We start from the raw sequence: 26,542 nt of genomic DNA, 5'->3' as shown, positions 1-26,542 counted from the left end.
CGCTGAGGGCGGATCTCTCCCCCCCCCCCATCCATCCATCCAACCCTCCCCACGATGGGGGCTGCGCTCAATGGGGCGGGCGGTTCGGAGCGGCCCCTCCCCGCCGCATTCAGCGACCGGAGCCGCCGCAGCGCGGAGCGGTGAGCGGGGCTGGGGGGGAGGAAGAGAGGGGGGGGTTCCCCTGCGGGTTCCAGGGCTGCGGTGGTCTCAGGGCCCGGCTTTATAAGGGGTTGGGGGGGCTTTGTCCTAATGATGGGGCTCAGACAGACACGAACCGCCCGGAGCGCTGCGCTGCAGCACTGGGATGCTCGGAGCAATGCGGCACGCTGCGGTGATGGCTGCGGCCGCGGGGTCCTCCCGCGTGGTCCGGAGTTCTGCCCGACGATGCTCCATCCTCAGACCCCCCCCCCGGGGTCCCTCTATCGTGGCTGGAGGACGGCGGCGGCTCCGGTTGACGTTTCAAGGGCGTTTTCTCCTTGACGGCGTCTCGGAGCCGCTCCCTGCCGGGCACAGCGATCCCAGCGCTGTGGCCCCGCAGCGTTTCCCCGCTCGGTGCCTCCCAGATCGGCGGCCGCATCCCCTTCTCCGTGTCGGTTCTCCTCCAGGTCTGCGCTGCCGTCGAGGCCCGGAGGGTCCCCCGGCGTTGGGAGGAGCCGGATGGTGTGAGCGGAACGGCCGCGCGAGGAGCCCCGCTGCTCCCCGAAGGACGGCGTCATGCTGGCTCCGAAGAAAGGGCTGCTGTGTAACCTCAACCACATCCACCTGCAGCACATCTCCCTTGGGCTGCATCTCTCCCGGCATCCGGAGCTCCAGGACAGCACCGGTTTGGGGGACCAGAAATGCTTCAGCGGCTGTCGGGAGAGCTGTGAGCAAGTGGACGCCAATTCCAACAGCCCCTCCTTAAAATGCCGATGCTGCGAATCCCACGGGGAGGAGCTGCCCGCGATGCTGGGTCTGCAGAACCAGCCGGTTCCGGAGGAGTTCCCCCACCTGCACCATGGGGACGAGGAGGTGGTTTCCCCCTGCGATCCGCCTTCCACCTCCTCCTCGGTCAGCAGCTGCTCGGATTTCAGCCTGGATGAGTCCCCGGTGTCGGTGTATTACAGGGGCTTCTCAGCTGAAGGTTCCCGATCTCATACGGAGCAGCCCGGCGTCGTTCCCGCAGAAGATGAGCAGGATGGGCGGCCGCTGCCTGGGGAAGAGGGAAGAGACGCCAACCTGAACCCAGCAGCGCTGCAGGGGGAGGAGGATCTCACCGGGGAGAGCCCCGACAGCCTCTGCAGCAGCAGCAGCAGCAGCAGCAGCAGCTCGCTCGGCTCGCAGGACGACGAAAGCTCAGCCGTGCAGCAGAACGCGGCCAGCTCCATCGACCTCGACCCCAACTGCAACCCCCTGCCCGACCGCAGCGCTGCACCGCCAGCACCGGCTGTACCGGCTGCTCCGACAGCACCGACAGCACCGGCTGCTCCGACAGCACCGGCTGCTCCGACAGCACCGGCTGCACCGCCAGCACCGGCTGCTCCGTGCGGCTGGGAGCAGAGCCTGAACAACGCTCCCAAACCGCAGCCACGGCTGGGCAGCGTCCCTCCTCCCGTCCCACCGCGGCCAAAGAGGCGGCTGCAGCTCCTTAACGGGCACGGAGCGGAGCGGCCGGCTTTGCCCGCCAGGCCAGCAGCGGCCGATCCCGGCGCTGAGCTTTGCAAAGATGCGGCCAAGAAGAACATCACCTCCTTCCACGAGCTGGCTCAGAAGAGGAAGAAGAACGCGGCCGGGCCGGCTCCAATCCCAGCCAGGGTGGATCGAAGCGACTGGCTGATCGTTTTCTCACCCGACACCGAACTGCCGCCCCACAACGAGCTCCTGCCCAGCGCAGCGAACCGGGACCCGAAGCAGCCCCAGCAGGACCGGGGGGTGAAGCATCCCGGCTCCGCGCAAAGGGAGGTCACCACGTTCAAGGAGCTGCGCTACCGCAGCGCCTCCAACAAACCCAAGGGGCAACAGGCGGCTCCGCAGCGCCCACCCGCACCCCCGGGGGGGTCGGATGGGACCCCCAGCTGGGAGTCTCCCGCAGCGGCGGGGGGGAGGCTGCCAGCACCCCCTGAGAGCCAGCAGGCACGGAGGAGACCCCGACCCGCATTGCAGCCCATCGCGGAGGGACGGCGGCGGGATGCAGAGCTGCCCCTGCAGAGCCGCCCTGGGGAGCATCCCGGCTGTGAGACGCGGACATGGAGGAGCGGGGGGTCCGGTGGGGACCCCCGGGGGTCGGGAGAGGCTGAGAGCGGAGAGGAGATGCATCAGGAGGGTAAGAGCCCCCGCCAGCCCCGGGGCTGCCCGTTGTTGGGGCACTGAGCAATGGCGGCGGGCGGGTGGGAGCCCTTCGGGGGTGGGGGTGGGGTCGCAGGGCCGGGGCTTTGCACGGGGTCGATGTTGGGGCGGGTGCAGCCCCTCGTTTCGCTGCTCCATCGCTCTGTGCAAAGACGGGGCCGAGCCGCCCTCATTTCCCCACCCCTCAGCTCTGCGGCAGCGGCTGATCAGGAAACGGGGGGGGGGGGTACGCAGGGTCTGGAGCTGCCCCCCCCCCCCCTCCGTTCTCCCCCGTTCTTCTCCCCGTCCGACCTGCAGGGAAAGGCCCTGGGCGGTCCCCGAACACCGCCGGGCCCGGCCCTTCCCCTCCCCGTTCCCCTCCGCCCTTCCCCTCCCCGCGATCTCCGGCTCCATGAGCGAGCTGCCCCCGCCCGGTCCCGGCCCCGCTTCCCAGCGCGGTGGGCGCGTCCTCGGCCCCCCCCAGCTCCGCTCCCCCGCGCGGGGCGGCTCTGAAGCTCCGCTTCTTCCAGCAGCCCGGCCCTCCCCACCCGCCGCCGGAGCTCCGGGCGCAGCGCAGCCCCACGGGGACGGCCCGGAGGGACAGCGCGGTGCTCTGGCCGAGCAGAAGAAAGGTAACGCGGCCCGGCGGGGCGGAGGAATGGGGGTGGGCGGGCGGGCGGAGCTGCGGGGCCCGCAGAGGGGCGGCTCCTGCGGCCTACGGGCACCCCTTGAGGCCTGCAGGCACGTCCTGCGGCCTGCAGTCACCCCTTGAGGCCTGCAGTCACCCCTTGAGGCCTACAGACACCCCTTGAGGCCTGCGGGCATCTCTTAAGGCCTGTGGGCCCATCCTGATGGGAAATGCCCCTTGAGGCCTAGGGGCGTTTCCTGCAGCCTGCGGGCCTCTCCTGTGTGACTTACAGGCACTTCCTGAGGCCTACAGACACCCCTTGAGGCCTACGGGCATCTCCTGAGGCCTGCAGGCATCTCCTGAGGCCTACAGACACCCCTTGAGGCTTGCGGGCACCCCTTGAGGCCTAGACACCCCTTGAGGCCTGTGGGCCCCTCCTGTGGCCTACAGGCACCCTTTGAGGCCTAGGGGTGTTTCCTGCAGCCTGCGGGCCTCTCCTGTGCCCTATGGGTATTTCCTGGGGCTTACAGGCACTTCCTGAGGCCTACAGACACGCCTTGAGGCCTGTAGGCACCTCCTGAAGCCTAGACACCCCTTGAGGCCTGCGGGCATCTCCTGAGGCCTACAGAGACCCCTTGAGGCCTACAGACACCCCTTGAGGCCTGTGGGCACCTCCTGAGGCCTAGACACCCCTTGAGGCCTACGGGCACCTCCTGAGGCCTGCAGGAACCTCAGTGCAGCCTGTGCCCCTTCCCCCTGCCTTAATCACAGCCCCCTCACAGCCCTGAGGAGCTGCAGGGCCCCACAGGGACACCCACACTCTCCCCTTGGTGTGTCCGGGCCATGGGGTGGGTTGGGATGTGTCTGAGTGCGTTGACATTTTCCTTCCCTGTGGACCATCAGCTCTGCTGATCGCTGTCAGCACCGCCGTGGATAAAGTCATCGCCCACTTCAGCTCCGCACGGAACGTGGTGCAGAAGGTGAGGGTCCGGCTGGGGTGGGTGGAAGGAAGGAGGGGCTGCGGGGGCTTTGGCAGCAGCTCTGCGTTGTTTCATCCCCCCATTCCCCATCTCTGGAGTTCACCAGAAGGAGCTCTGTGGGAAGGATCCCATTCTCTCTCCTCTCTCTCCCTGTCCATCCATACTGTTGCCTTCTCCCTTCAGGCTCAGCTGGGGGACAGCTGGCTCAGCCCTGACGTGGGCTACCTGCTGCTGCACACCCTCTGCCCCGCTCTGTATGGTCTGGTGGAGGACGGGCTGAAGCCCTTCCAGAAGGATGTCATCACAGGACAGAGGAGGAACTCCCCCTGGAGCGTGGTGGAAGCCTCCGTGAAGACAGGTAGGTGTGGGGAGGCATTGGGACAAGCACCTTGGGGATGCCTGGAGCTTCTGGCTGGGGATGGGGGGGGAGGTTGTGCCCATAGCAGTGATTCAGTGTGTGCTGTGTGTCCCACAGGCCCCAACACTCGCTCTCTCCACAACCTGTGCTGGCGTGTGGCCGGGCTGGCTCCTCTCAGCAGCAGCAGGCAGAAGTTTCATGCCTTCATCCTCGGCCTTTTGAAGTGAGTGCTGGCCTGGGCTGCTCTTGCTGTGATGGCAGCTTGGAGTGGAGTCCTGGCACTTCTAACTTGGGTTTCTTTGACTTTGTTCAGTACGAAGCAGCTGGAGCAGTGGGTCTCACACCTGCAGAATAGCCCAGGTAGGACGCAGTGCCCCAGAGCACATCATGGGGAACCCTTCTGTGTACGTAGAGCCAGGGTGATACCTCCTGTACCCATTGCACACACAAACTTGGCCAGGACTTCCACAGCAGACAAGGGCATTGCTGTCTGTGGCTGTCCTACTGGATGAGGGCGTTCAGGGTCACAGTTTGGACCCAGTAAAACCCTCTTTGACCTGCTGGGATGGGAGGGTTCTTTGGGTAAGGGATGGGGACCTTTTCCAGCCCTACAGCACTGTCCATATTTCGTAGGTGTCATCTCCATGCTGTATTTTCCTACGGCTTTCTTTGCTCTGAGCCAAGGTCCTCTCCCCCATCTTGCTGATGAACTGCTGCTGCTCATCCAGCCCCTCTCGGTGCTGACCTTCCACCTCGACCTGCTCTTCGAGCACCATCACCTCTCTGTGGACGTAAGGCCTTTGTCACGTCGGATGGACTCATCTCCATCTCCCACCCATCGCTTTGCTCAGGGGGCTGCGCAGCCGCTGGAGGGTCAGAGCGGCACCGCGGGGGCCAGCCTGGAAGACGAGTTGCCCCCCGATACTCTGGGGAGGGCACCTGCAGCAGAGGAGAGCCCACGGTCCCAGTGCCAAGCAGCCGTGCGCAGCCCGCAGGTGGGGGCTGCCCTGCAGCAGACCTTCCAGCACGTGCTGCGCTGGGGCGACCAGCTCAGCCGTGCTTTCCTGGGAGCTGACAGCTCCCCCGTGGCCATCAGGCCCGAGGCAGGTCCTTGGGATACGGGAGCCGGCCCCAGCGGCTGGTGGGCTCAGCTGAGCCAGGCCTCCAGGATTTACACTGCTCCCAGCAAGGAAAGGTTCCCCTTCGTCTGGTGGACAAAGCTGCGGACGGCTGCGGGGGATTCCAGCCCTGGCCAGGTGGTTCAGACCCCTCTGAGAGAGCCTAAAGGCACCGAGCTGCAGCTGCTTCAGACCAAAGCTATCCCTGAACTCTCCAGTCCCAACTCCAGCAGCAGTGCTGACACCTCCGGGACCTCTTCCCCCGAAGACCTCGTCCTGCTCGCTGGAACACCAGCCGGTCCAGCTGCTGCAGAGAAACCCCAGGCTGCTTCCCCACAGCCTGCTGCAGGCAGGAGCCAGGCGGCACCTCCCGACCCAGGAGCCTGCAGTCCTGGTCCTGACAGGGGCAGCTGGCTGGGCCGACTCTTTGGAGCCAGCAGCCCCTCTGCCAGGAGCTCCCCTCCCAGCCCTGACGCCATCACAGTGAGATCCAGGTGAGACCCAGTGGGGCAGACAGGGGTGGGGGGCAGCAATGCTATTAGGGGCCTCCCCAGCTCCCAGATCATCAGAACTAAGCTCGTTGGTGACCTGCCATTAGCCTGGCAAGCATACTTGGCCTGCACACACATCATGGCATCTACACCAGGATGCAATTAGGAGCAAAACTCCAACATCCCCATCACTGCGCAGTGCCTCGTCCCATCCAGCCATACACACACACATGTTCTCACTTGCTGTCTCATGGTCTTTCCCATATAGTAAGCTATAGCTGGGTAGGAAAAGCAACCCCAGGTGAGCCCGTGCCTTCCTTTGCTTTGTGCAGGAGACCTTCCAGCTGGCTGTCGCCCAGCTCACGTGTCCTGGCCGTGGTGGTGAAGGGGCTGGTGGCTGAGAAGAGCCGTGCCCCACAACAACAGCCTGAAAGGAAGCTGCCCGACTCACTGCAGACCCACAGGTGACGTAGGGCTCTGCCTGGGGCTGGAAAGCTGCTGCTGGGGTGTTTTTTTTTGGGGGGGGTCTCTGAGGCACCAGTGTCCAGTGGTGGTTGTTGTGCAGAGCGGTCCGGGCGCTGTGTGATCACACCGGTGCTGCTGATGGTCACCTGAGCTTCCAAAAAGGGGACGTTCTGCAGCTGCTCTCCACCGTGGATGAAGACTGGATCCGTTGCTGCCATGGAAACAGCACTGGCCTAGTTCCTGTGAGCTACACGTCTCTGATCTTATGAGATGTGAGGAAGCGGCTGAGCTTGCAGCAGTGCCACCTCCCTGCCCCATCTCCACCACTTCCAGGCCTGGTTGTTCTGCAGGGGTCCCTCCTGCTGCTCCTTGCAGTTACCTCCTATGGGTGTCACAGCCCTGCTGCCACCTCACTGCAGCCCCTCGTTGGGACCTGCTCTTATTCCTGTTCTCTCAGCTGCTGCCCACCTGTGAGGGCCGGCAGGGACCCCAACCCAAACCCCACACCTTCCTCTCAGTCCCACGTTGCCGTCTCTGTGCCATCGTGTCCCATCACTGCCACCTGTCCCATTGTGCCCCGCTTTGCTGCAGGGCTGCTGGCCCCAGCCGGCCCCGTGTTGCCCCATCATGGTGTAAATAGTTGTAACCACGGGAAGATGCTTATTCCAGGGGAAATAAAGGCTGTGACTCACGTGTTCTCAGGTGCTGCAGTGTCTGAGTGGGGGGATTTCAGGCTTTTCTCCTGATTTCTGAATCTACATCCAACTATTGCATTCTGTACGGGGCTCTCTGGAATGGGGACGTGCTGGGGAGCCCAATGATGGGAAGCAAAGAGAACAAGGGCCTGGAGCAGCTCTGCAGGGAGGAGAGACTGAGAGGCTGCAGAGGATCCCAGCCCTGAGCAGGCTTTGGTCCCCCCTCCCAGCACCTGGAGCAGCCCCAGTTCCACTCCAGCGGCAGATGAGCGCCCAGCACTGTCCTGCTTTGGGGATAAAAGCCGACCTTGTTGGTTTTTATTCTGTTCTCATTTTCATTGATCTTCACTGGAATTTTTTGCTCTCAGACGAGGGGATGCTACATCTTAATTGGAATGTGATCTGGATTGCACTAAGTAGGTTTGATTGAACGTCACAACTGCCTCTGGACTTGGAAATGAGGTCGGAGCAGCAGGAGATTAATCCAGGTACTTTTTGCAATTACTGGTTTTTAAAGCACTTCAATCCATGCTGCGGTGCCTAGGCTTTAAAAGGGACAGTGCAAGGCTATGGGACGAGCATGGCCAGGAAACAGAAAGAAAAACTGGTTTACATCAAAAATGGGTCCTCAACGCGCCATTTAATTCCCCAAATTTATCCCCAGGAATCCCCTTTGAACCACAGCTGGTCCCTAAAGGAGGATCCGTGAGGACCACGGGCCTGTTGGTGTCAGCAGGGTGTGCAGGGCTGGAGATGCTCCCTGCAAGGACCCCATGAAGGGATGCAGTGTTGCCCCTTCCCCATCTCTCTGCTGCTGCACTCTGTGCTCCACGTGGCCATTCATTGCACTACAGGGCTGCTGCTCCCAACAACCTCTTCATCTTCCTAGATGATTCTTTAGGTAATGGGATATTGCCACGTGTGTGACAGCACTGTGCTGGCTGAGAGCTGTGTGTGGGGCTGACAGCAGCGCATGGGCTCTGCACTCTGCATTGCTTATGGAGGTGAAAGGATCCACATACCAACCTGCCACAGCAACCACTGAATGGCCTGGGTTGGAAAGGACCATAAAGATCATCTGGTTTCAACCCCATTGCTGTGTGCAGGTCACCAACCAGCTGCCCAGAGCCACATCCAGCCTGGCCTTGAATGGCTGCAGGGATGGGGCATCCACAGCCTCCTTGGGCAACCTGTTCCAGTGCGTCACCAGCCTCTGGGTGCCAAACTCCCTTCTAATATCCAACCTGAACCTGCCTTATCTCAGTTTAAGACCATTCCCCACCTCTTTTGTCCTATCGCTGTCCCAATATGTACCAACCTTCCACATCAAGGCGTACCAACCTGCCACAGCTGCCTACCAACGCTGTTCCCTCTGCCTTGGGGCTGAGCACAGCCAGCAGGGATGACTCTCAATGCAGATCTGTAAGAGATACATCCAGAACCATTACAATGGGGCACAGCGCTACAGGATGGGGGGATAGAAAGGATGGGGGGATATAAAGGAGGGGATGGGGACGTGGCAAAGAACACCCCACAAAGGCACGGATAGGAAAAGATCTTCCATTTAATACTAGACTCTCTCAGGATCGAGATGCAGGCTTTTTTTTTTTGTGGTTTTTTTTTTACCTCTTTTTTATGCAATTACATCCAAATGTTAAAATTGGTCATACATCATTTACAAAGATTAAACATCAAAACAAATGGATCTATCCCGATATGCTTCTATTTTTTTTTTTGTCGTTTTTTTTTGTTTTTTTTTTTCTTTCTCATAAAAAGGAAATATATTATTAGCAGCATTTTTTTATTTTCAGCAATCAATCACACAGCCTACAACCCATGCAGACTAAAAAGAGTTCATTGAGCTATTTGTAATGTAGTGCCTTTCCTGGTCTCAGAACAGCAAATCCCGGTGACCCAGCGGCCTCCTCGTTATTATAAAACAACAGCAAAAGAAATAATAATAATAATTAATAATAATAATAATAATAATAAAAAAAAAAAACCAACGTCATTAATTTCTACACCAGTAAGAGAAATAAAAAGAACAACCAACAACTTCTTTTTTTTTTTGCACTTACCTACCGAGTTTGATTGTCTAAAAAACGGCTCGTTTTTAGTCTTTCAACAAAAGAAAGATCAAAATGACAGAGTTTCGCCTCGCTTCTGCACTTTATTGGTTAAAAACGCCTCTTTGGGGGGGGGGGGGGAAAGGGGGGGGTTCTTTTAGTGTTTGACACCATTGGAGACAATGATTTTCTGTTTGAAACTCAACCATGGGGCGACTCAAAGGGGTCGGACATGCGGTTTTATCCTACGACACGCACGAGTATTTGATACTCAGGGTTCCTGGTTCTGTACAGTGCTTCTCTACAGTAAGAAAATATCCCAAACTATTTTCTTATTATTTCTTTCTTTTTTTTTTTTTGTCTTTTTTTTCTTTTTTTTTTTCCTTTTTTTTTTTTTAATAAAATATTTTTATTATTATTTTTTTTCTTCTCAAAGGGTTTTTTTTTCCTTTTTTTTCTCTCTTTTTTCCTCTTTTTCCTCCTTTTTTCTCTTTTTTTTCTCCTTTTTTCTCTTTTTTTTCTCCTTTTTCTCTTTTTTTTCCACCTTTTTTCTCTCTTTTTTCCCTCTTTTCCCCTCCTTTCTTCCTCCTTTTCCCCCTCTTTTTTCCCCCCTTCCTTCCTTTTTCCTCCCTTCCTTCCTTTTTTGTTTCGTTTTCTTGTTAAATCGACACATAAAAGTGAATGGAATGAGTCATGTTCCACTAAAGAGTAAAAGAATCATCATCATCATCATCATAACAAGAATGTACATTATAGGACAAGCTTGGTCCATTTAAAAAGGAACATGTAACTACCGTATTGCTTTACATCCACGCAGCAGATATATATACAACTTGGCACATTAAAAACTGGGTTTTCTTAGAAGAACATCTAAAACAGGACTGTCTATGCATGTGTACGTCTGAAAGACACAAAGCAAAGCCATCCGAGGGGCAGCTCGTGCCCACCACCCCATTTCCCCTTGGGTTAATCCTTGCCTGACCCGACCGGTCCCATCGGTGCTCCATGTAGGAGAGCTCAGTGCTGCGGCTGCTCCTATGGGACGAACACATCAGGGCTGGGGGGTGAGGAGGGGTGGGGGGGTCGGGGTGGACACACGGCCCCTAAATGAAGAGGCGGACGTTTGAAGCTGTACAACCAGAACACAAGAATAGTGTTAGCAGTTGATATATCCTACAGTTCACGACAAATACTCGCTCTGAATACTGCTTGGAAGGTTCAAATGTAGTGAAGGGTTGGTTTGGTTTTTTTTTTTTCCTGTTTTCCTTTGTTTTTTTTTTTCCTCCTTTTAACAGGTTTTTTTTTGTTTTGTTTTGTTTTTAATTCGCACGACACAACGAGACACAACGAGAACCACGGCTTAGCAAAAGAACCAACAGCAAATGGTGTTGTCAGGGTCTGACTCCGCTTTATAAAATCTCTCTCTGCAGAAAAAAAAAGAACCAGTGAAAAAAAAAAAGAGAAAAGAGAAAAGAAATCACAACCCATCCCCCCCCCATCCCTAAACCTCCCACCCCCCCCCCCAGCCTGCACGATGCAGAACAGAACGAGTGCCTCAGCCAAACACCTCCTGCCTTACACCAATGGGACTCATCACGGAGCGAAGGGGACCAAAAAGGTTCACCATGTGTGCAACCCCTTTTTGTTTTGCACGCTCGGGTACGTTTGTCACTTCTTGGAACTTGTGCAAATCAAGAGGCCACGACTTTAGGGCAGCCTTTCATTTTAAGCCACTGGGCTTTCCCCCATCCCAATCTGGGTTTCATTCAGCGGCGGTGCCAGCAGTATCTCATACAATCAAGGGTTAATTGGTGACGTGTGGGGGGGGGAGGGGGATCTCAGCATCACTCCTCAGCCTCCTTAACCTCCCCATCCTTTTTGTTTGTTTTTTTTTTTCCTTCCGCTGAGTGGGAATATCAAGCAAAAATAAATTAAATTTGACCATCCTGGACAAGAACCACGAGGTTTTTCTCAGTACCTAACATCAATACAAGGCACGCCCAACAACACACACACCATAAGAGCACTGCAGAGCAGGGCAGGATGACCTGCCAACCCAGACATCTAAGTGCTAACTGTTTGTCAGTTTGTCAGTTTGCTGCTGCCCCTCTTTTTCCTTGGCTGGTGCACAGGAAGTTGGGCTCCTGCCCTCAGTCCTCAGCAGACCTTGTAGCAGCCTCCAGATCACGGCTTTCCTCGTGTTGCCATCACTTTCTGAAGCTGCTGTCTGGGATGGTGAGAGTGCGTCTCCTCAGTTTTCTTCCTGATCCTTCCTCCAGCAAATACGTGACATCGATAGCTGCAACAGACCAAAGGCCACGGGTGAAGATGGTGACACCACAAACGCTCGGACCGTTTCCCTTCCTTAGCTCTTTTGAGATAAAGGCTTATAAAGTCACCCATAAAGACCCCTCTGGACAAGGTTCTGGGCAGCCTGATTTGTTTGAGGTTATCTGTGCCCTCTTTAAGTCATACCAAGAGTGCTGCAGCATGGCAAACCAGCCTGTGGAAGCAGCAACCAGAGCACAAACCCTATGGGCAACACTGGACGTACAAGGACAACCTGCAGCAGCAACACACAGGCTGCTGCATCTCCACTGTCACAGCTCCTAATGACACTGCAATTAAAAACAGGGGCCTAATTAACCACAGCAGCCACCGCATCATCACTGCACAGCTCAGGAGCCATTGGAACCCACCAAAAGGGCCCTCACTAAAAGTCAAACATCACTTCCCAAAGTCTCTTTTTCTTTGTGCCTGTGAAGCTCCTCTGCTGTAAACAAGGAGCGATGGAGGGAACGACTGCAGGAAGTCTCACAGGTTGCTTAAAATCTCACACAAAACCACCTATTGGTTTCATTTAGATTCTGGAAAACTCTCCTTTTGCAAAAGAAAACATCACTGCAAAGAAAACCCATCCTATTCATCGTGTCTGTTCACAGTACGTTCAGACAAAGGCATTTCTTTCATCAACACGGCCTGCAGTAGCCAATGAAGAACAAACCACCAAACCTATGAGGAAGGCTGTTGTGTAACTACAGCTCCACAGCTCACCGTTTTTCCCTGGGATTTTCTCTAAGAGGTTGAGAAGGATTTGATTGAGTCTCTCTCTCTGGATGTGCCGCCTCTCCTCCGGACTGCTCAGCTGCTGGGTGTCAGCAGAGCCTTCTTCTGCTTTTTTCTCTGTTTCAGAGGTCTCAGTAGGGACGGCCTCTTTCTCTGGCTCCTCCAGGCTTGGAGCCTCGCTCCCAGCTTGCTCCTGGTTTCCTAACACGTCCTCCATGAGTGGAAGAGACTCTTCCTCCTGGTTCAAGTCTTTGATCTGTTGCTTGGCGCGATCTGATTTCCACGATGACCTGGAAGAGAAGAAGCATTTGAACTGTTTCAGGCTCCAATGGAACAACAGCAGCCCTGCCTGCTTTCAGAGCACCAACGCCACGCGCTGAGATCAGATCCCCCTTCTGGCAGCAAGGCACGCAGGCTGCCACTGCTGTGCCGCCTCTGCCATCTCCCACACTCAGCTCTGATAACGTGCAAAATGGCTTCTGTGCTCCTCCTTAAGTACAGCACCCAGGAACACCAAGGCTGCTGCTGCTCTCCCTTCTCCCTCATTCCCTTTTCCCCTCCTATTAGCTCTGATGTAACCTCTATTTACTATTTCCACTGCACTCAGGAGGTGGGTAGGAAGAACACGGGGCACCCAACCAACAGAATCACCCATCTCCTGCCAGCAGCCTGGTAGGACTCACCTGCCTCCATTCCTCTTGTAGTTGTCTGGTACATAATGGGGCTGGAACAAGAATAGGGATTATGGTTAATAATCACGCTGCGTGGTTTTCTCTGAGACACACAACATCACTTCAAGAGCTGCAGAATTGCTGCTGAAAAGTGAGCTGTAAGACTTTCCCCAGTCCAGAACGGCTCACAAGGAATTACCTTGGAATTACTCACATCCCTGGATGTGTTTAAGAGCCGTTTGGATGTGGTGCTCAGGGATATGATTTAGCAGAGGGTTTTTAGAGTTAGGGCACTGGTTGGGCTGCGGTTGGACTTGATGATCTTCAAAGTCTTTTTCCAACCTGGGTAATTCTATGATTCCTAAGGTTTACTGTGCTCCATGGCACAAACAGAGCCAGGGGCCTCTCAAAAACACATCCACAAAGAAGCGATGAGAAGGGCCACTTACAGAGAAGTCCCTCTTGGGAGTGAGCTTCTTGGGGAAGTGGTCGAAGGCGTAGGGCTTGGTGCAGACGGGGTAACGATTGCGGTGGATCTTGTAGAAGAGATGAGCTGATTTATCCAGGCGGTAATCACAGATGTACACATCCTGCTCCTTCACACCCTTCGGCCTCCCTGCCGTTCCAAAACAAAGAATGCATGAGGAGAACGCAAACCGGGTTTAAATGAAGGCACAAAGGCCAAAATGAATTGCAATGCCATGGCAGGCGCTGTTTGTCCCCTTGCTTCACTCGAACACCGCACACATTTCCAGTTCGATGGAAGAAGAAAAATCTGTATATTTACCAATATTGTATTGGGATTATACTATATATTATATATATATTACCAAATATTTCCCTCCAATTGACAAGTTCTGCCTTCACTGCTCTCACTTGCCCACCTTTACCCACCACAGAACCACCCTGCTGCTGCCTTGCAAAGCAGAAATCACAGTTCAAAGTGCTACAGACAGCGCCTGGAAGTTGCCTGCTGCCTTTTAGCAGCACAAACTATTATAACACGCTTCCCAAACGCGATTTCTAAGCCTAAGTTTCCTTACCTTTGCAGTAGGTGTACAGGTCAAGAACGCAGCACGTTCCCACCACGGCCTCTAAGGGGATAATTTCATACAATGGCACCCGGAACAGCTCATTGTGATAAAACTTTCGAGAAGGGGAATGATGTGTTTCATGCGGACGGAAATAATGATGACCGAATGCAAAGCGTTCCTCTCTGCTTGGAGATGTGGAGATAAGAGAAAGGGAGAGAAACAAAAGAGAAAAGACTATTTCTATGAGCCTGTGATACAACTTTACTTCATGCCCTCCTCTTATTTTTCCGTTATCTATCCTGCACTTTTGCAATGGCTGCGATGAAAGGAGAACTGGGATGAATATAACTTTATCCCCTTTGCTGAGGGGAAGTGCTCCCACTGTGCTCTCTATGAACACAGCAGATTTACCACGCTGCTATCGATAGGCCATAAGCATTTAATCACGTTACAATGGCTTAGCAAGACAGTGCTCGTTAGCGGAGCCAATTCAGCTGCCGCTGCGTATTCTCAGCCTATTCCAACAGTGAGGGAAATACATCAAGCTGTATCTCCTATCCCCTGTTCACACCTCCAACCGGACGTGCTTTGACTTCGCAGTCGTGGAGCACAAGCAGAGACAAGCAGGAAATCATCAAGCCTTGGCAAGTTAACCGCGCTCAGCCCCGCGTTTTTAAGCTAAGAGCTCCACAAAAGTGTTCTGTGTTCTGACAGGTGGGAACGTCTCAGATTCTAAAAGGTGCCTTCAACGTACTTCTCGTTTTTCCAGAGCTTTTCAATGCGGAATATATCGAGTTTCTCCCTGTTGATGTGGGACAGCAGCCGGTAGGATTGCCGGACCGGGTGTCCATCTGGAGTTCTGCGGCTGTCTCTCATCAGGTAAACACAATCACCTGGCAATGGGCACAAAACACACACCTGTAAAGAACTTCTCATCAGTCCGGCAGAGTCAATGGCTTCGTTTGAACTAATGAGACAAGAGCTACTTAATTGCAAAGGGTGATACAGAACCAACGCAGAGGCAGCGAAAGGAGGAAAGGTGACCAAAGGTTGGAAACAAACATCACTAGCAGAAAACCAAACACAAGGCAGAGCTTCCTCAGCTGCTCCACGTGAGCTTTTACTACGTGTCACCCCCACAGGAGCAACGAGTGCAGCTTTCTAACAGAGATCTGTGTGCTCCTATCTGATGGAAATCATGGCAGCCATTGGAGGAACCACACGCACCTTGGCGCAGCAGCAGCTCGTCCCGCAACAAGCAGATGTAATACACACAGCCAGGCTGGGTGTAATGGGGCCGGGGAATCATGGGAACCTCCTAAAGGAGAGAAGAAAAGAAACGTTCAGTGGCACTACAAGCACTGACTCCCATATGGAAACACACAGAAGCGGACAGGGAAGAACTGACAACGTGTCAAGAAAACCACATTATAAAGAATCCCACACAGGCCATGGCAGCGTCAATAGACAGAAATCAAACAACTGCTTCAGTTTGTAGCTGTAGCAATGAATTCGTTGTTGTTTTTTACCCTGTTCACGGATCGAGGCTCACACTGCTCACACAGGTAGTGCTCGACGTCAGAATTCACCCCCATGCAGTCACAGTGCTGCCAGACCTGGGAAAGCAGAGCATCCCAATTAGGAATTCCTACCATACGCCTTAGTTACAAATGGTGCTTTCTCAGACATACAAAGGAGGGCATGAAAACAAGCTTCCCAAAGGAAACCAAAGACTTTCTCCAGGCTACTTCACACAGTGGAAGACACAGACACCATCTCTATGCAGCTGTTGGTGCAGCAACTTGTAACTGCTCAGATCCTGGCTGTGTAGGACGGGATTTTCTGGCAGAATCAAAAAGTAACAGCCCACCTCCCTCCCCCTTTTTTTGAACACAGAATCTCTCAATCCTTCTGAATGGGAAATGAAGGTCTGAGGAGGTCATTTAAGTCTATCAGCTGCAGGTACGAGTTCCACTGGTTGTGACAAACACAAAAGGGACTCCATTTTGCATTCCCCGGCCTCACCATGCACTTTTCACACTGGATCATGAGTCCTTCATCTTTGTAAAGGCCACAGATGCAGCGGATGACATCCTCATCCTTCTCGTGCCCGTTCTCCTTCTCGCAGACAGACGTCTCGCTGCTGTCAGCCTCGCTTGCTGTCTCTCCCACTATCTCATCAATCTGGGCAGATGCCTCATGGCGGGCGTTGTAATAAGCCTTGCGCAGCCTGCACACATCACGACCAGTTGGAGACTTCCTGCCGTAATATTTCTGAATTAAGAACAAAAGGAAGAGTTAAAAACCTTTGGATGTGTTTGCTTTTCCCCTCTCAGGTTCCGTGTTTTCAGTGCACTCCTCCTGTTTGTTTGCATGCACTCTTAAAGATGCACACATTGATAACACAACTGTGCACTTTGGCCTGAGCAGCAAGCCCACCTATCTTATGTATGGCACTAAAGAGCAATTCACCCCTGCCCAGAAGCACTGCAGTTTCTCTAAGGTTTGCTACTTGACGTTTTTTACCTTCTTTTTGTCCCACCAATGGCAACAAAACGCACTCAGAGTAACCTGAGGCACACAGACTGTTCTCAACGTCTGATCGTCACAAAAGGATTAACAGAAGTCCTCTTTCTATACAACATCTTTTTTATCTTTTATGACTGTAAGTCAGGGAAAGCATTCAGCTAGGATATACCCTCACTGTGTTCAAGGGCCTGAGGGCCAGAGGGAGCCTCACCTCTGCGTTCCTGAAGACCTTCAGCATGTCCCCATCAAAAGCTTCCACAGTTTTGTAATAGCCAGTCAAGATCTGTTTCTCAATGGTGGCAAGGTCCAGTGGGTCAGAGATCTTTTCGTAATAGTCTGCATTTCTAAAATGAGAAAGTCATTCTCATCAGTATCTCAAACGTATGTGAAGCCATTATGGAACGCTATGGGTTACTCTGAGCAGTACTTACTTCTTCTTCGGGGGCAGGTTCAGGAGGGGAGCTGCAAGAGCCTGCCTGGAGGAATCTGCAACGGGAACACAAAGTTTAGCAACAATTACTGGAGTGAAACTTGGAAAGAAACTAACAACATCCGACTTAGGTTTAATGAAATCGAAAGGCCCTTCCACTATCAGGGAACTGAAATCAAGTTGGTGCTGAGTTGGCTGCTGTGCTCAGACTGTGCCTATCCAAATGCAGGATGGGCTCCTTTGCAGTTTAAATGGCCCCATTTTGTTGAAATACTGAAAAAAAAAACCACCCCATTTAAAAGCATTATCTGCTGATTGTGGTGGCAGAGAATGGGGTTGAGGATTAACACTGATAACAGGAAGGGGAAAAAAAGGAAAAAGGTTGTTTAAAATCCTGACATCAGCTTTTTTTATATATATATATATATATTCCTAACATTTGGTATTCCATTGCTCCAGAGGCTGAAAAAGTCTCCATGGAGACCTTTCAGGAGTGTTGCCTTCACCTTTATAGGCGATGATGCTGTCACAAATCTCCTTGAAGATCTGTGCCAGGCGGGCAGCACGAGCCACTTCAATGTTCTCTTCAGCTGCAGCCAAACGTCGTGTCCGGACCGAGCGGGCGGTCTGAAGGGCTGAGAACTGGGTCATGAAAACATCTGAAAGAGGACAGAAAGGAATGACAGCTACAGAATTCCACTAAAGACCCAACTGCAGCGCTCTTCTTCAACACAGCAAGTCATTACCCAGACCTGGGACAGGGAGAACTGGTCAGGAGAGCATAAAGGAAGGTGACACAATCAGTTTTTATGTATTAAAACAAACTCTTCCAGGAAAAAATAACATAATAGAAGATAAATAGAGCTGGGCCTTCCATGCTGCTTGCAGTCATTGTGCCATGATAAAACACTGCCTTGAAACAGCATCTTCTGCATGAGAACTGACTAAAAGATACGTGAATAATTGGTTGCGTCTGTTCTATTTGTCTTTAAGCTCAGCAAAACCACACATTCCTAATACTTACGGCATATTTTAAATAAGGGATTGCTCATTTACTCTCTTATCTTCTCCCGCCCAGATCCTCTTTTCCTTGCATGCTATTTAATAGAGATCTCTTTCAGAAAGAGCACAGCGAACCCTTCCGTTCTCAGCATCCTTATTTTTCTGCCTTGCCTGAAGTCCTTCCTTCCAGAACTGAAGGTTTATCACAGACCATAATACATTGCTTTGGAAAATGAGCCTGTGGGCTCATTCCATCCTAAGGATATCCCAGGTTTCTTTTTTGCCTTTCTAGTGCCATCATCCAGATGGTTAGCAAAGTATTTGATGTTGCTGGAGCAAACGCAGCGCGTCATTAAATTCACTCCACACACTTCTCAGCTCCTCATGTACTTTACAGAGCGGAACAGATTCTGTGCAGCAGTCAAAACTCTCTTCTTTTTGGGTTCTTAGAGGAAAAGAGCAGCAATCCGAGGACTCTGTGCTGGCCTTACCAGATTTGATGTTGCCATCATCCCGACAGATTCCATTCCAGCGACTGTATAACGATGCCGTATGGATGTTATCACTGACTTGCTTCACTTCCTCTTGCTTTTGTCGAATCTTTTCCCAGTTTCGTACCAGAAACACGTGGTGTTTTAACACAAAATTCCTACATATACAAAAAAAATGCAAGGATCACCTTCTCGCTCTGTAATCAACACTATTACGTGGCAAAAAAGACACACATGCAGAGGTAAAGTTCTCATGTCTGTGGTGAGGAATCCCACCCCAACTTGTTGCTCAAGACTTTCCCACTGCCCTGTCCTATAGAAAATATCGGTTCGACATTTGCACAACTGTCAGTTCCTGAGGAAAAACCACCACTGAAGCCTCTGCTCACCTTTCTCTGTTAGACATGGGCTTCATTTGGAGCTGTGGTGTCAGCCTGGTTGGTGTGTTTACGCTTTCGCTGGGCTCCTCCGGCATGTGGCCCCTCTGGAAAACAGATCACTCTGATAGACAGGAAAAACTGGGCCAAGAACTGCACAAAGCAGGAAAAGCAGTTCCTTCTGGCCAGAAAACACACTATTTCTCTCTTTGTTACGACGCTACAAACTGATTTCTTATCATCTTTTACCCATGCAAGACGCTGCCTTTACTACTTACTCTCTTTTTCAGTTTGTGCTTGGACTTCCTCTTCTCCTTCGACCTCCCAGTCCTCCTGTGGCTGCTCACGGGTTGGTTGTTTTTGTTTGGAAGTCCATTCACTCGCTGACTTTTACCCCCAATTATCCCTCTGCATTTCTCAAACCCACACTTGCAGAGTTGCTTTGGAAAAAAAAAAACAAATAGGGGAATAAAGAAAAAAAAGAGTAATTGTTTTGAATGTAACTCAAAGCACTTCAGATCCCCTCTCAGTATTATAAAGAACCCTTTCTGCCAAATGCAGCACGAGGTTTTGTTCCTCAGCCTTTGCTTTGCTGGCACTGAGAGCTTTCTCAAGGTTCTGCATTGTGCTCCTCACCTGCTTTTCAACATTAAATGAGTGGAAGTTGTAGTCGTACGTCAGCTCAGTACCAGCAGGCATGTCTTTAAGTGCATACAATCCAATCCGGTAAACACCATTAACAGACCTGCAGGAAAAAAAAAACACATATGTAATAAAAGACTCCTAATAATCCAAAATAAATGTGCCTTTGTTCACACAGAACTGCTGGAGTTTGTGCCACGCTCAGGAGTACACTTGTCCTTCGTTTGCTTTGTTCTCATTGCTCTCTTTGACAGCAAACATGGAAAGCCAAATCCAAAGGAAAGCTGTGCTATGAGAGCAGGAAGCTGAGCTTCAAACAGCGAGCTTACAAACTGCATCAGCTGCTGTGCAGCATCTCTTATCAGCTATCAGGGTTCAGGCCCTCATCGCCAATCGGAGGCTTTCACTGAATGCTGCATCTCATTTCACAACATGCTCTGAAATTTACTGCCTCCCCAACTCTCTCTTTATTGTGTGTGTTGGATTTTAATGTTTTAAACTCAATTACTATTGCTTCCAACTGCTACAATTACCTGAGACCCAAAAGCTTCCCAGCTACTTCCCTTCTGCAACGTGAGCACGACAATATACATTTTTTACACTGTTGAACCAAATTCCCCTATTTTTTACACCAGATTCCCATTGATTCCCTGTTTATCTCTATCTTAGCCACCAGCATCCCAGGAAACACAACAACATTTTTCTTACCATTTCTGCATCTCACAGTTGGGATTACAGCTGTGGTTGATGAAACGAGCCTCGTTGCCCATACGGTAACTATCGATCACCATTCCACTGTCTAAATTCAGGCAGTAATGATCACTGTGGTTATGGTACTGTTCAATCATCCGGTTCCTACGAAGCAACACAGGAAAGTTATTTGTGATCCTCCCCCCCCTTTGCTGCAAAGCAAATAGGGAGTAGCACAGTGTATTCCAGAATTCAGGGAGGGTTTTGAAGGAAAAGCAGTTGTGATTTCTGCATGTTATAGAACGGCACACACAGAGATGGAGGAGAATCATTCTATGCTTATAAGTCAAGGCCACTGACAGAGAAAACGCAGGCATACATTCCTTGCTGTGCACATGGATGTGTGTGTACGACAATCAGCTCCTCCCTTCTCCTGCCTGCAGTGGGACACAACATCCATGCAGTAAAGCTGAGCAAGAGAGCAAGAATGGGCAAAGATTCAGCTGTGCCAACAGTTCTTTCTCTCTGCATGGCGAGATCCTGTTTGCATCTGATGGAGCTCTCTGAGCAGCAAGGATGTCTCCCCATGGTAAATGCTGCAATGCTACATTGCTAACAAGACTGTGATTTCTTTCTTTAATTAGTTATTAATGTTCCCACTTACTCTTTTCCCTTCACACCTCTCTGCAATATCTGCTTTCTCTTCCTGCCCTGTTCTGACCCCGTGATTCTGTTCTGCACAGTTCAGATCCTGCACAGCACTCGTATCAGATTCACATTCATTCACAGCGCTGGCACTGACAGAGCAGATGGGACAGACATTGCATTCCATAGAATAACCACTCCTCTCTATCTGGCCATGAAAAAGATGGTTGAGCAGAAAAGCTGAATTCTAAGCCTTCCTTCTGGTGGCAGTGACCTGAAAAGCATTTCTTCTTCTGTATTCTCCCATTCATTTCTGCCTAACGATTTCCCAACAGTGACAACGGATGCTGAAGTCATCGACTGAGCTTTCCACACAAGCAGCAAGTAAATATTTCTACCTGAATTCCTGCTCACTAACAACTTCTCCCAGATACTCGATGATGAACTGTCCTGCTTTCAGGGGCTCCTTGGTGCGAATACCCCATCCTTTCTCCTCAGCCCGGAACCTCTCCAAGCACTGAACCCATTCGTGCCTCTGGATCCGTTGGTTACAACACTGCTCACCACAAGGGCAGGTGTTTGGTGAACACTCAGCAAAGATCATCCTAAAATTCAAAATGAAGAAGCGTAAGGAAGGCAAACAGTGTGCTTTTTACATGAACTGATACACAGCACAGTGGGTCAGCCCCCTCCTGACCTGTTAAGGCAATCCTCCATGCAGCCCTTCCCGTTCTCATCATCTGGTTTCTTGCAGTTGCAGGTAGTGGCTTCGTAGCCAGAAAGAGGTTTGACATCCACGTAGACATCTGGAGGGGAAGAAACAAGGAGATGGGGATTCCTCGCAGGGAAATGCAACAACCATTCACCTACTGAGCTTTCAGTACAGTTACACAGAGTGAGAACAGGAGGAGGAAGTTCCTCAGGTAGGATGGAGAACGTGACAGAATTCTGGTTCACGTTTTAGAAGCAATAAGATTTCACTTACTGGAGCGGATCTTTTTATAAAGTGGGACGTCTGGCTTTTTATACAGCTAGAAAAGAGAAAGAGAAACAAATAAGACATTGTAAAACCGCACCTGATATTCAACAGAATCGGGGACGTGATGGCCTGTCTGTATGTAAAGGTTTGGTAATCATTGCTGTATCACATTTTGGACATACAAGGCTGCTCTGTGTGGCTGTCAATACTTGAGGTAGCTACGGGAAATGTCAAGGAAACAGATTGCATTTATTATCTGTTTCATATTGATTAGATAAGAGGGGCAGATGTACCTCAGTTTCAATACAGGGCCAGGAAGCATCCCCAGCTGAAATGTCAGCAGCTCTTGGGACTCTTTAAGACCACAATGTGGTGTTTTAAAGGGGACCGAAGAAGCAGCAGCCATCTGGGGATGCGCTTTGCTCACTGACACACTGATGTTGCAGGTCTCAGAGCACTGCCCTGCTGCGTGGCTGGGGACAGACGCACCTCTCAGCACTCAGTGCTGTGTTCAATCACTCGGTGGAAACTTCTCAAGGGGAAAAAAATATACATACATAAAAAAAAATGCTCCTATTTTTAGGTTTGCCCGTATTAAAAGCACTTGAAAAAGAACGCGACTGTTCGACACTTTCTCTTCTTTCCTCAGCATGAAAAATTTCGACTTGCAAAGTGAAAAATAAATTCCACTCTGCTGGGAGAGCTCCAAGAAAAATAAGGCCCGAAATGTCTCCGTGCTGTTGGCAGAACATCTGAATTCTCCCGAGGCGTGTCTAAAACAAGATCAGTGCAGAAAGCAGGCATGCTACCAAAATAAAAGCCTGCAGCTCAATTAGCGACTTCTCTGGCAGAAACCTATAGGGTTGCTGTTTTGCAAGAGATGGGATAATGGAAACTATTCACATGAAACACGTAAATAAGTCCTTTCTTCGTCACCCAGTGGCAGCAATAAGAATATTCAGCAATACACGGAATATATAAACACGGCTTTCATGCAGGAATCCTGCTCTTTTCTTTCCAGCCATAATCTTGGCAAGCAGTAACTTTTTATCTCGTACCTGATTGTGTTTCCACTGCCAGAGGATGTCGTAAGGCAGCTGGAAGTCAATTCTCTTTTGTCTGAGATACTTTCCTGAAACAAAAAGGTTTGTAAGTTGCACACACTCATATGCACGGATCCCCCAAGGGGCACCAGGATTGCTCTCAGGCACATGGCCAACATTCTGATAGGGCCTCTCAGTGTCTGCAAGGCAGCAGAACAGCAGACTCTTCCGAGAAGGTTTTACGTATCAGTGACAAGCACAGGAAGGAGCCCACCATCTTGTGATCCTTTGCATTCTGCTCTGTTTTCACAGCGAGGTCTGAAGTGTTACAGAAAGCAGGCAGGCCTGCTGAGTTCGGTGTATGAAGGAGCTGCATTCTGCTCAATCACACATTAAGGGTGTCCTTAAACTCTACCTGTTACAATTATGCTCTTAAGAGCTGTGCTGCAGGTGCTCATCCAGAAGGAGACCCTGAATGTGAGTTACAGGACTGAAAACAACAGGCAGAACCCAGCAGCTCTGTGCCATGCTGCACAAGCAGTTACCAGTGTGCAGAAATCCCCATCAAAGGAAACACCCTCCCCACAACTTCTCTGTGTACACAAGCAAGACGATTTAGCGCAGAGACCAAATACGCACACAAGAATTCTGCATGCATGATTCACACGAGGTGGTAAATCACAATACTGTGCTCAGGGAAACCAAATCAGTTTTGGAAACAGTTTCCAGGCTTGTTCGTACAGCCTTCACCAAGTGAACAAATTCAGACTTGACAAAGACATTCCTGACTGCTTCAGAAACGATTTCAAGAGGATCTGTATTTTCAGCACTGATTGGAACTCTTTTTAGACAGGAGTCACTGCTGTCACTGCAAACCTTGATTTATTCTTAAACTCGCTGTCACCCCGATCTCTTTGTAAAAGAAGGAAACTGACTCGTTAAATGCTTCATTTATGTAAGGCCTGAGGCTTGACACAAAGCGCTGGGTGACTTCTAGCTAAGATTTAAACATTCTCTTATCATTTGGTTGGAGCACTGCTGTCACTGAGCAGTAGTGAGAGGAGTGACTGGAGATGAGGTGACAGATCCTCCTCTGATCTTCCCAGGTTCTCTAAATCCTCCCTCAGTAATCCGTGGCTTCATGTCAATTCACACACATACCCTCCCCACTGGAAAACAGAAACGGTGATGTTTTCCCTACAATGCACTCCTAAATTACTTATTTTCAAAGCTTTATTCATCCATAGCAGGTTCCAGGAAAGAGCTAAATCTGCTGGGAATTTGCTTTCACTTCTATGACCTCACCGGGCAAAACAAAAGGTTCTTTCAAATGCCCTGGCAGAGTGCCTGCAGAGTGTGCTGTGTCCTTCCAGCCCTCCCCAAGCAGCCACCAGCACAGCTATCTGGCACAGCCCTAAACCCGTAACTCTGCTCTGTAGTGCACTACTCTCCAGCTACCCAACACAGAGCAATTAAAGCAGGCTTATCTTTATGGCAGAAGCTTGTTTGTGTCTGCTAGCACAAACAAACTTGAGGTCACGGCCTTGTGAAAAGAGAGCAGGATTGCTGCAAACCAAACCTGAGCATCCTGACAGATGGTTCAGTCCTGCAATACAGTTATATGACCTAATTCAAGAAAGAACTGAGAAAGGTCATGTTCTTGAGAATCCCAATTAACACCTTCAGCTCTGGAACCTGTTTCTGAAAGGTTTATGCTTTACTGATTCACACAGACATTGTTCATTCATTTAACGTTCATCTTTTTCATCCTTCCTCATATTTCTTCTTATTTAAAGACAGTCACCACTAAGTGCCATAAGCACAAGGGGGGATATATAACTGCTTGCTTAGCATTTGAGATTTAAGACATTAGACTAACTGGATTGTTTATGAGGGTGGATAGTGATAGGACAAGGGGGAATGGTCTTAAACTGAGACGGGGGAGGTTTGGGTTGGATCTTAGGAGGAAGTTTGTCATGCAGAGGGTGGCAACACACTGGAACTGGTTGCCCAAGGAGGCTGTGGATGCCCCATCCCTGCAGGCATTCAAAGCCAGGCTGGATGTGACTCTGGGCAGCCTGGGCTGCTGGTTGGTGACCCTGCACACAGCAGGGGGTTGGAACGAGATGATCTTCGTGGCCCCTTTCAACCCTGGCCATTCCATAATGATTCTATGACAATCACCTCTGGCTGTCCTACTGCAATATTAGTTTGAGAAGGAGACTGTCATAGCACTTTCATGCTGAAGCACTACAGCACTTAAAGCACACTTAAAACCAGGCTGATCTTGGAAAATAAAACATGAGAACAAAGGACAAACAGCACAGAAGAAACCTCTGGAGTCAAACTCTTGTCTGCTGAAAAACACAGAAGGATGCGTGTGACCTCTGTTAATACCTGAATGATATTATTACCTTAACCATGTGATAAAAGGGAGAGAGACAAAAAGTCCACGCAGAGTACCTCAGTGTTACCTGAGTGGTGTTTGTTTCCTAACAATTAAAACATGTGAAGTACCCACCGACGTGAATAGGGGCTGGAAACAATCCATGCTCGTGCTCTCCAGGAGTGTATTCCAGCTTCTCTTTCTTCAGCTGGATGAGGCGGCTCTTCGGACTGCGGGTAAGAACACACAAAAAATGTATCAGTTTCAAGCAGGCAAAGATCTAAAACATCAGGCAGCAGAATGAGAAAAGGAACGGCCAAAAGAAGTCATTTCCAGGTTGTCTGCCAAAGAAGCTTATCACATCCATTTGACTTTTTCCCCATAACATCAGGCAATACCTAATGGGACACCAACAGCCTTAAACTCCTGCTGTGGGATAGGTCAGAAGTGACTCAGATTACACAGAGTTGAGAGCTCCTGTACAGAAGGGACAAATGGGGGTATGGAGTAAGGGTGGCTCAGCACCTCTGCAAACAGTCTGTTTTATTCTCCAGTGATAACAAGGTAACTGCATTTTAGGCAGTGATGAGGAAGCTAAGGGGAACTGCTGCAATGAGGCTCTGCTGAACCAGATGCTGCATATACTCTCCATGAAAGAGCTCTGCTTTTTATAGCTAAGGCCCTGGTGACTAAAGAAATACTTGCACTGAACCACATGCACACACGTGGGCAGACACACAGTGATGGGGAAGTTTATTATGAAAATGAAATGGGAATATCTAGGCAAAATGCATCCCAAAATGATCATCTTTGTTTGGTAAGGTACAAAGGGATTGTACCTGCAGATGAAAAGGTTAAGAAATGTGCTCCAGGTCACAGGGCAGGGGTTCAAACACAGATCACCTATTTCCAGTCGGGTGTTTCATGGCCCAGAATGTATCACCAGCACAGTGCTGCTGCTTTACATAAATGGGGCCTCTTCCAATTGGAGTCGGTTCTGCCAAGCTATCCTAACCAGAAAAAGACAGCACTGCTTCCCCACGCAAGAATGGTCACTGGTTTTGATATTACGACCCCATTTACTGACAGCAAACATTCCCTCCATTTGCTTTGGCTCCTTCACCCACCAGGAAAAAACGTTCATCTGGAGAGGATAAAAAGAGAACCCACAACTCTGCCCTTTCAAGTTGTGCTGCTCTGAATCACTGAGGCTTGCAAGGAAAAGTGACTTTGTGGTCACTGCTTACAAGACCTGGAAAACAAGTTCTTATCAAGAGGAAATGGAAAAGCATTGTGAAAAGGCAAAGAATGAACCTGTTTCCAAGAGGCAAGAAAACCCTGAAACCAGAGACAAATAGAGAAGGAAAAACATGCAGTAGGAAGGAGTGACTAAATGCCAACCTAAAGAGCCCCTTTCACACCTATGTATGTTGACACCATGTAAGGAAAATC

The 26,542-nt window shown here is 50.8% G+C and overlaps 2 protein-coding genes across 3 annotated transcripts in view; one reads left to right on the top strand and one right to left on the bottom strand.

The window, feature by feature from the left end:
• Positions 1–28: 28 nt before the first annotated feature.
• RUSC1 (RUN and SH3 domain containing 1) lies at positions 29–10,547 on the top strand. 2 transcript variants are annotated; one of them, XM_072358744.1, is made up of 10 exons: positions 29–140; positions 606–2,302; positions 2,838–2,936; positions 3,836–3,912; positions 4,096–4,270; positions 4,388–4,493; positions 4,584–4,630; positions 4,904–5,882; positions 6,212–6,343; positions 6,445–10,547. In XM_072358744.1, the coding sequence occupies exons 2-10, from the start codon at positions 715–717 to the stop codon at positions 6,611–6,613; spliced, it is 3,372 nt and encodes a 1,123-aa protein (XP_072214845.1). In that variant the 5' UTR covers positions 29–140; positions 606–714; the 3' UTR covers positions 6,614–10,547. The 2 variants fall into 2 exon arrangements, with proteins under 2 accessions (XP_072214845.1, XP_072214844.1); XM_072358743.1 differs by having other exon boundaries at positions 2,835–2,936.
• The window catches only part of ASH1L (ASH1 like histone lysine methyltransferase), a 38,359-nt gene continuing 22,218 nt past the window's right edge, over positions 10,402–26,542 (bottom strand). The window contains exons 7-28 of the mRNA XM_072358740.1: positions 25,226–25,320; positions 22,720–22,793; positions 21,668–21,713; positions 21,380–21,488; positions 21,081–21,287; positions 20,056–20,202; positions 19,342–19,450; positions 18,984–19,145; positions 18,718–18,812; positions 18,329–18,486; positions 17,342–17,494; positions 16,837–16,891; positions 16,617–16,749; positions 15,902–16,150; positions 15,406–15,492; positions 15,104–15,194; positions 14,631–14,769; positions 13,886–14,058; positions 13,292–13,458; positions 12,855–12,895; positions 12,160–12,461; positions 10,402–11,404 (exon numbers count right to left, since the gene is read on the bottom strand). Coding sequence (XP_072214841.1) covers positions 11,313–11,404; positions 12,160–12,461; positions 12,855–12,895; positions 13,292–13,458; positions 13,886–14,058; positions 14,631–14,769; positions 15,104–15,194; positions 15,406–15,492; positions 15,902–16,150; positions 16,617–16,749; positions 16,837–16,891; positions 17,342–17,494; positions 18,329–18,486; positions 18,718–18,812; positions 18,984–19,145; positions 19,342–19,450; positions 20,056–20,202; positions 21,081–21,287; positions 21,380–21,488; positions 21,668–21,713; positions 22,720–22,793; positions 25,226–25,320 — 2,884 coding nt within the window. The 3' untranslated portion in view covers positions 10,402–11,312. The remainder of the gene's footprint in view (positions 11,405–12,159; positions 12,462–12,854; positions 12,896–13,291; positions 13,459–13,885; positions 14,059–14,630; positions 14,770–15,103; positions 15,195–15,405; positions 15,493–15,901; positions 16,151–16,616; positions 16,750–16,836; positions 16,892–17,341; positions 17,495–18,328; positions 18,487–18,717; positions 18,813–18,983; positions 19,146–19,341; positions 19,451–20,055; positions 20,203–21,080; positions 21,288–21,379; positions 21,489–21,667; positions 21,714–22,719; positions 22,794–25,225; positions 25,321–26,542) is intronic.

The sequence above is a fragment of the Excalfactoria chinensis genome, chromosome 32, assembly GCF_039878825.1.
Source record: "Excalfactoria chinensis isolate bCotChi1 chromosome 32, bCotChi1.hap2, whole genome shotgun sequence".
In the NCBI taxonomy this organism is placed as follows: Eukaryota; Metazoa; Chordata; class Aves; order Galliformes; family Phasianidae; genus Excalfactoria; species Excalfactoria chinensis.
The sequence above is the reverse complement of the archived record's forward strand: the minus strand, read 5'-3'. Positions and strand labels throughout refer to the sequence as shown.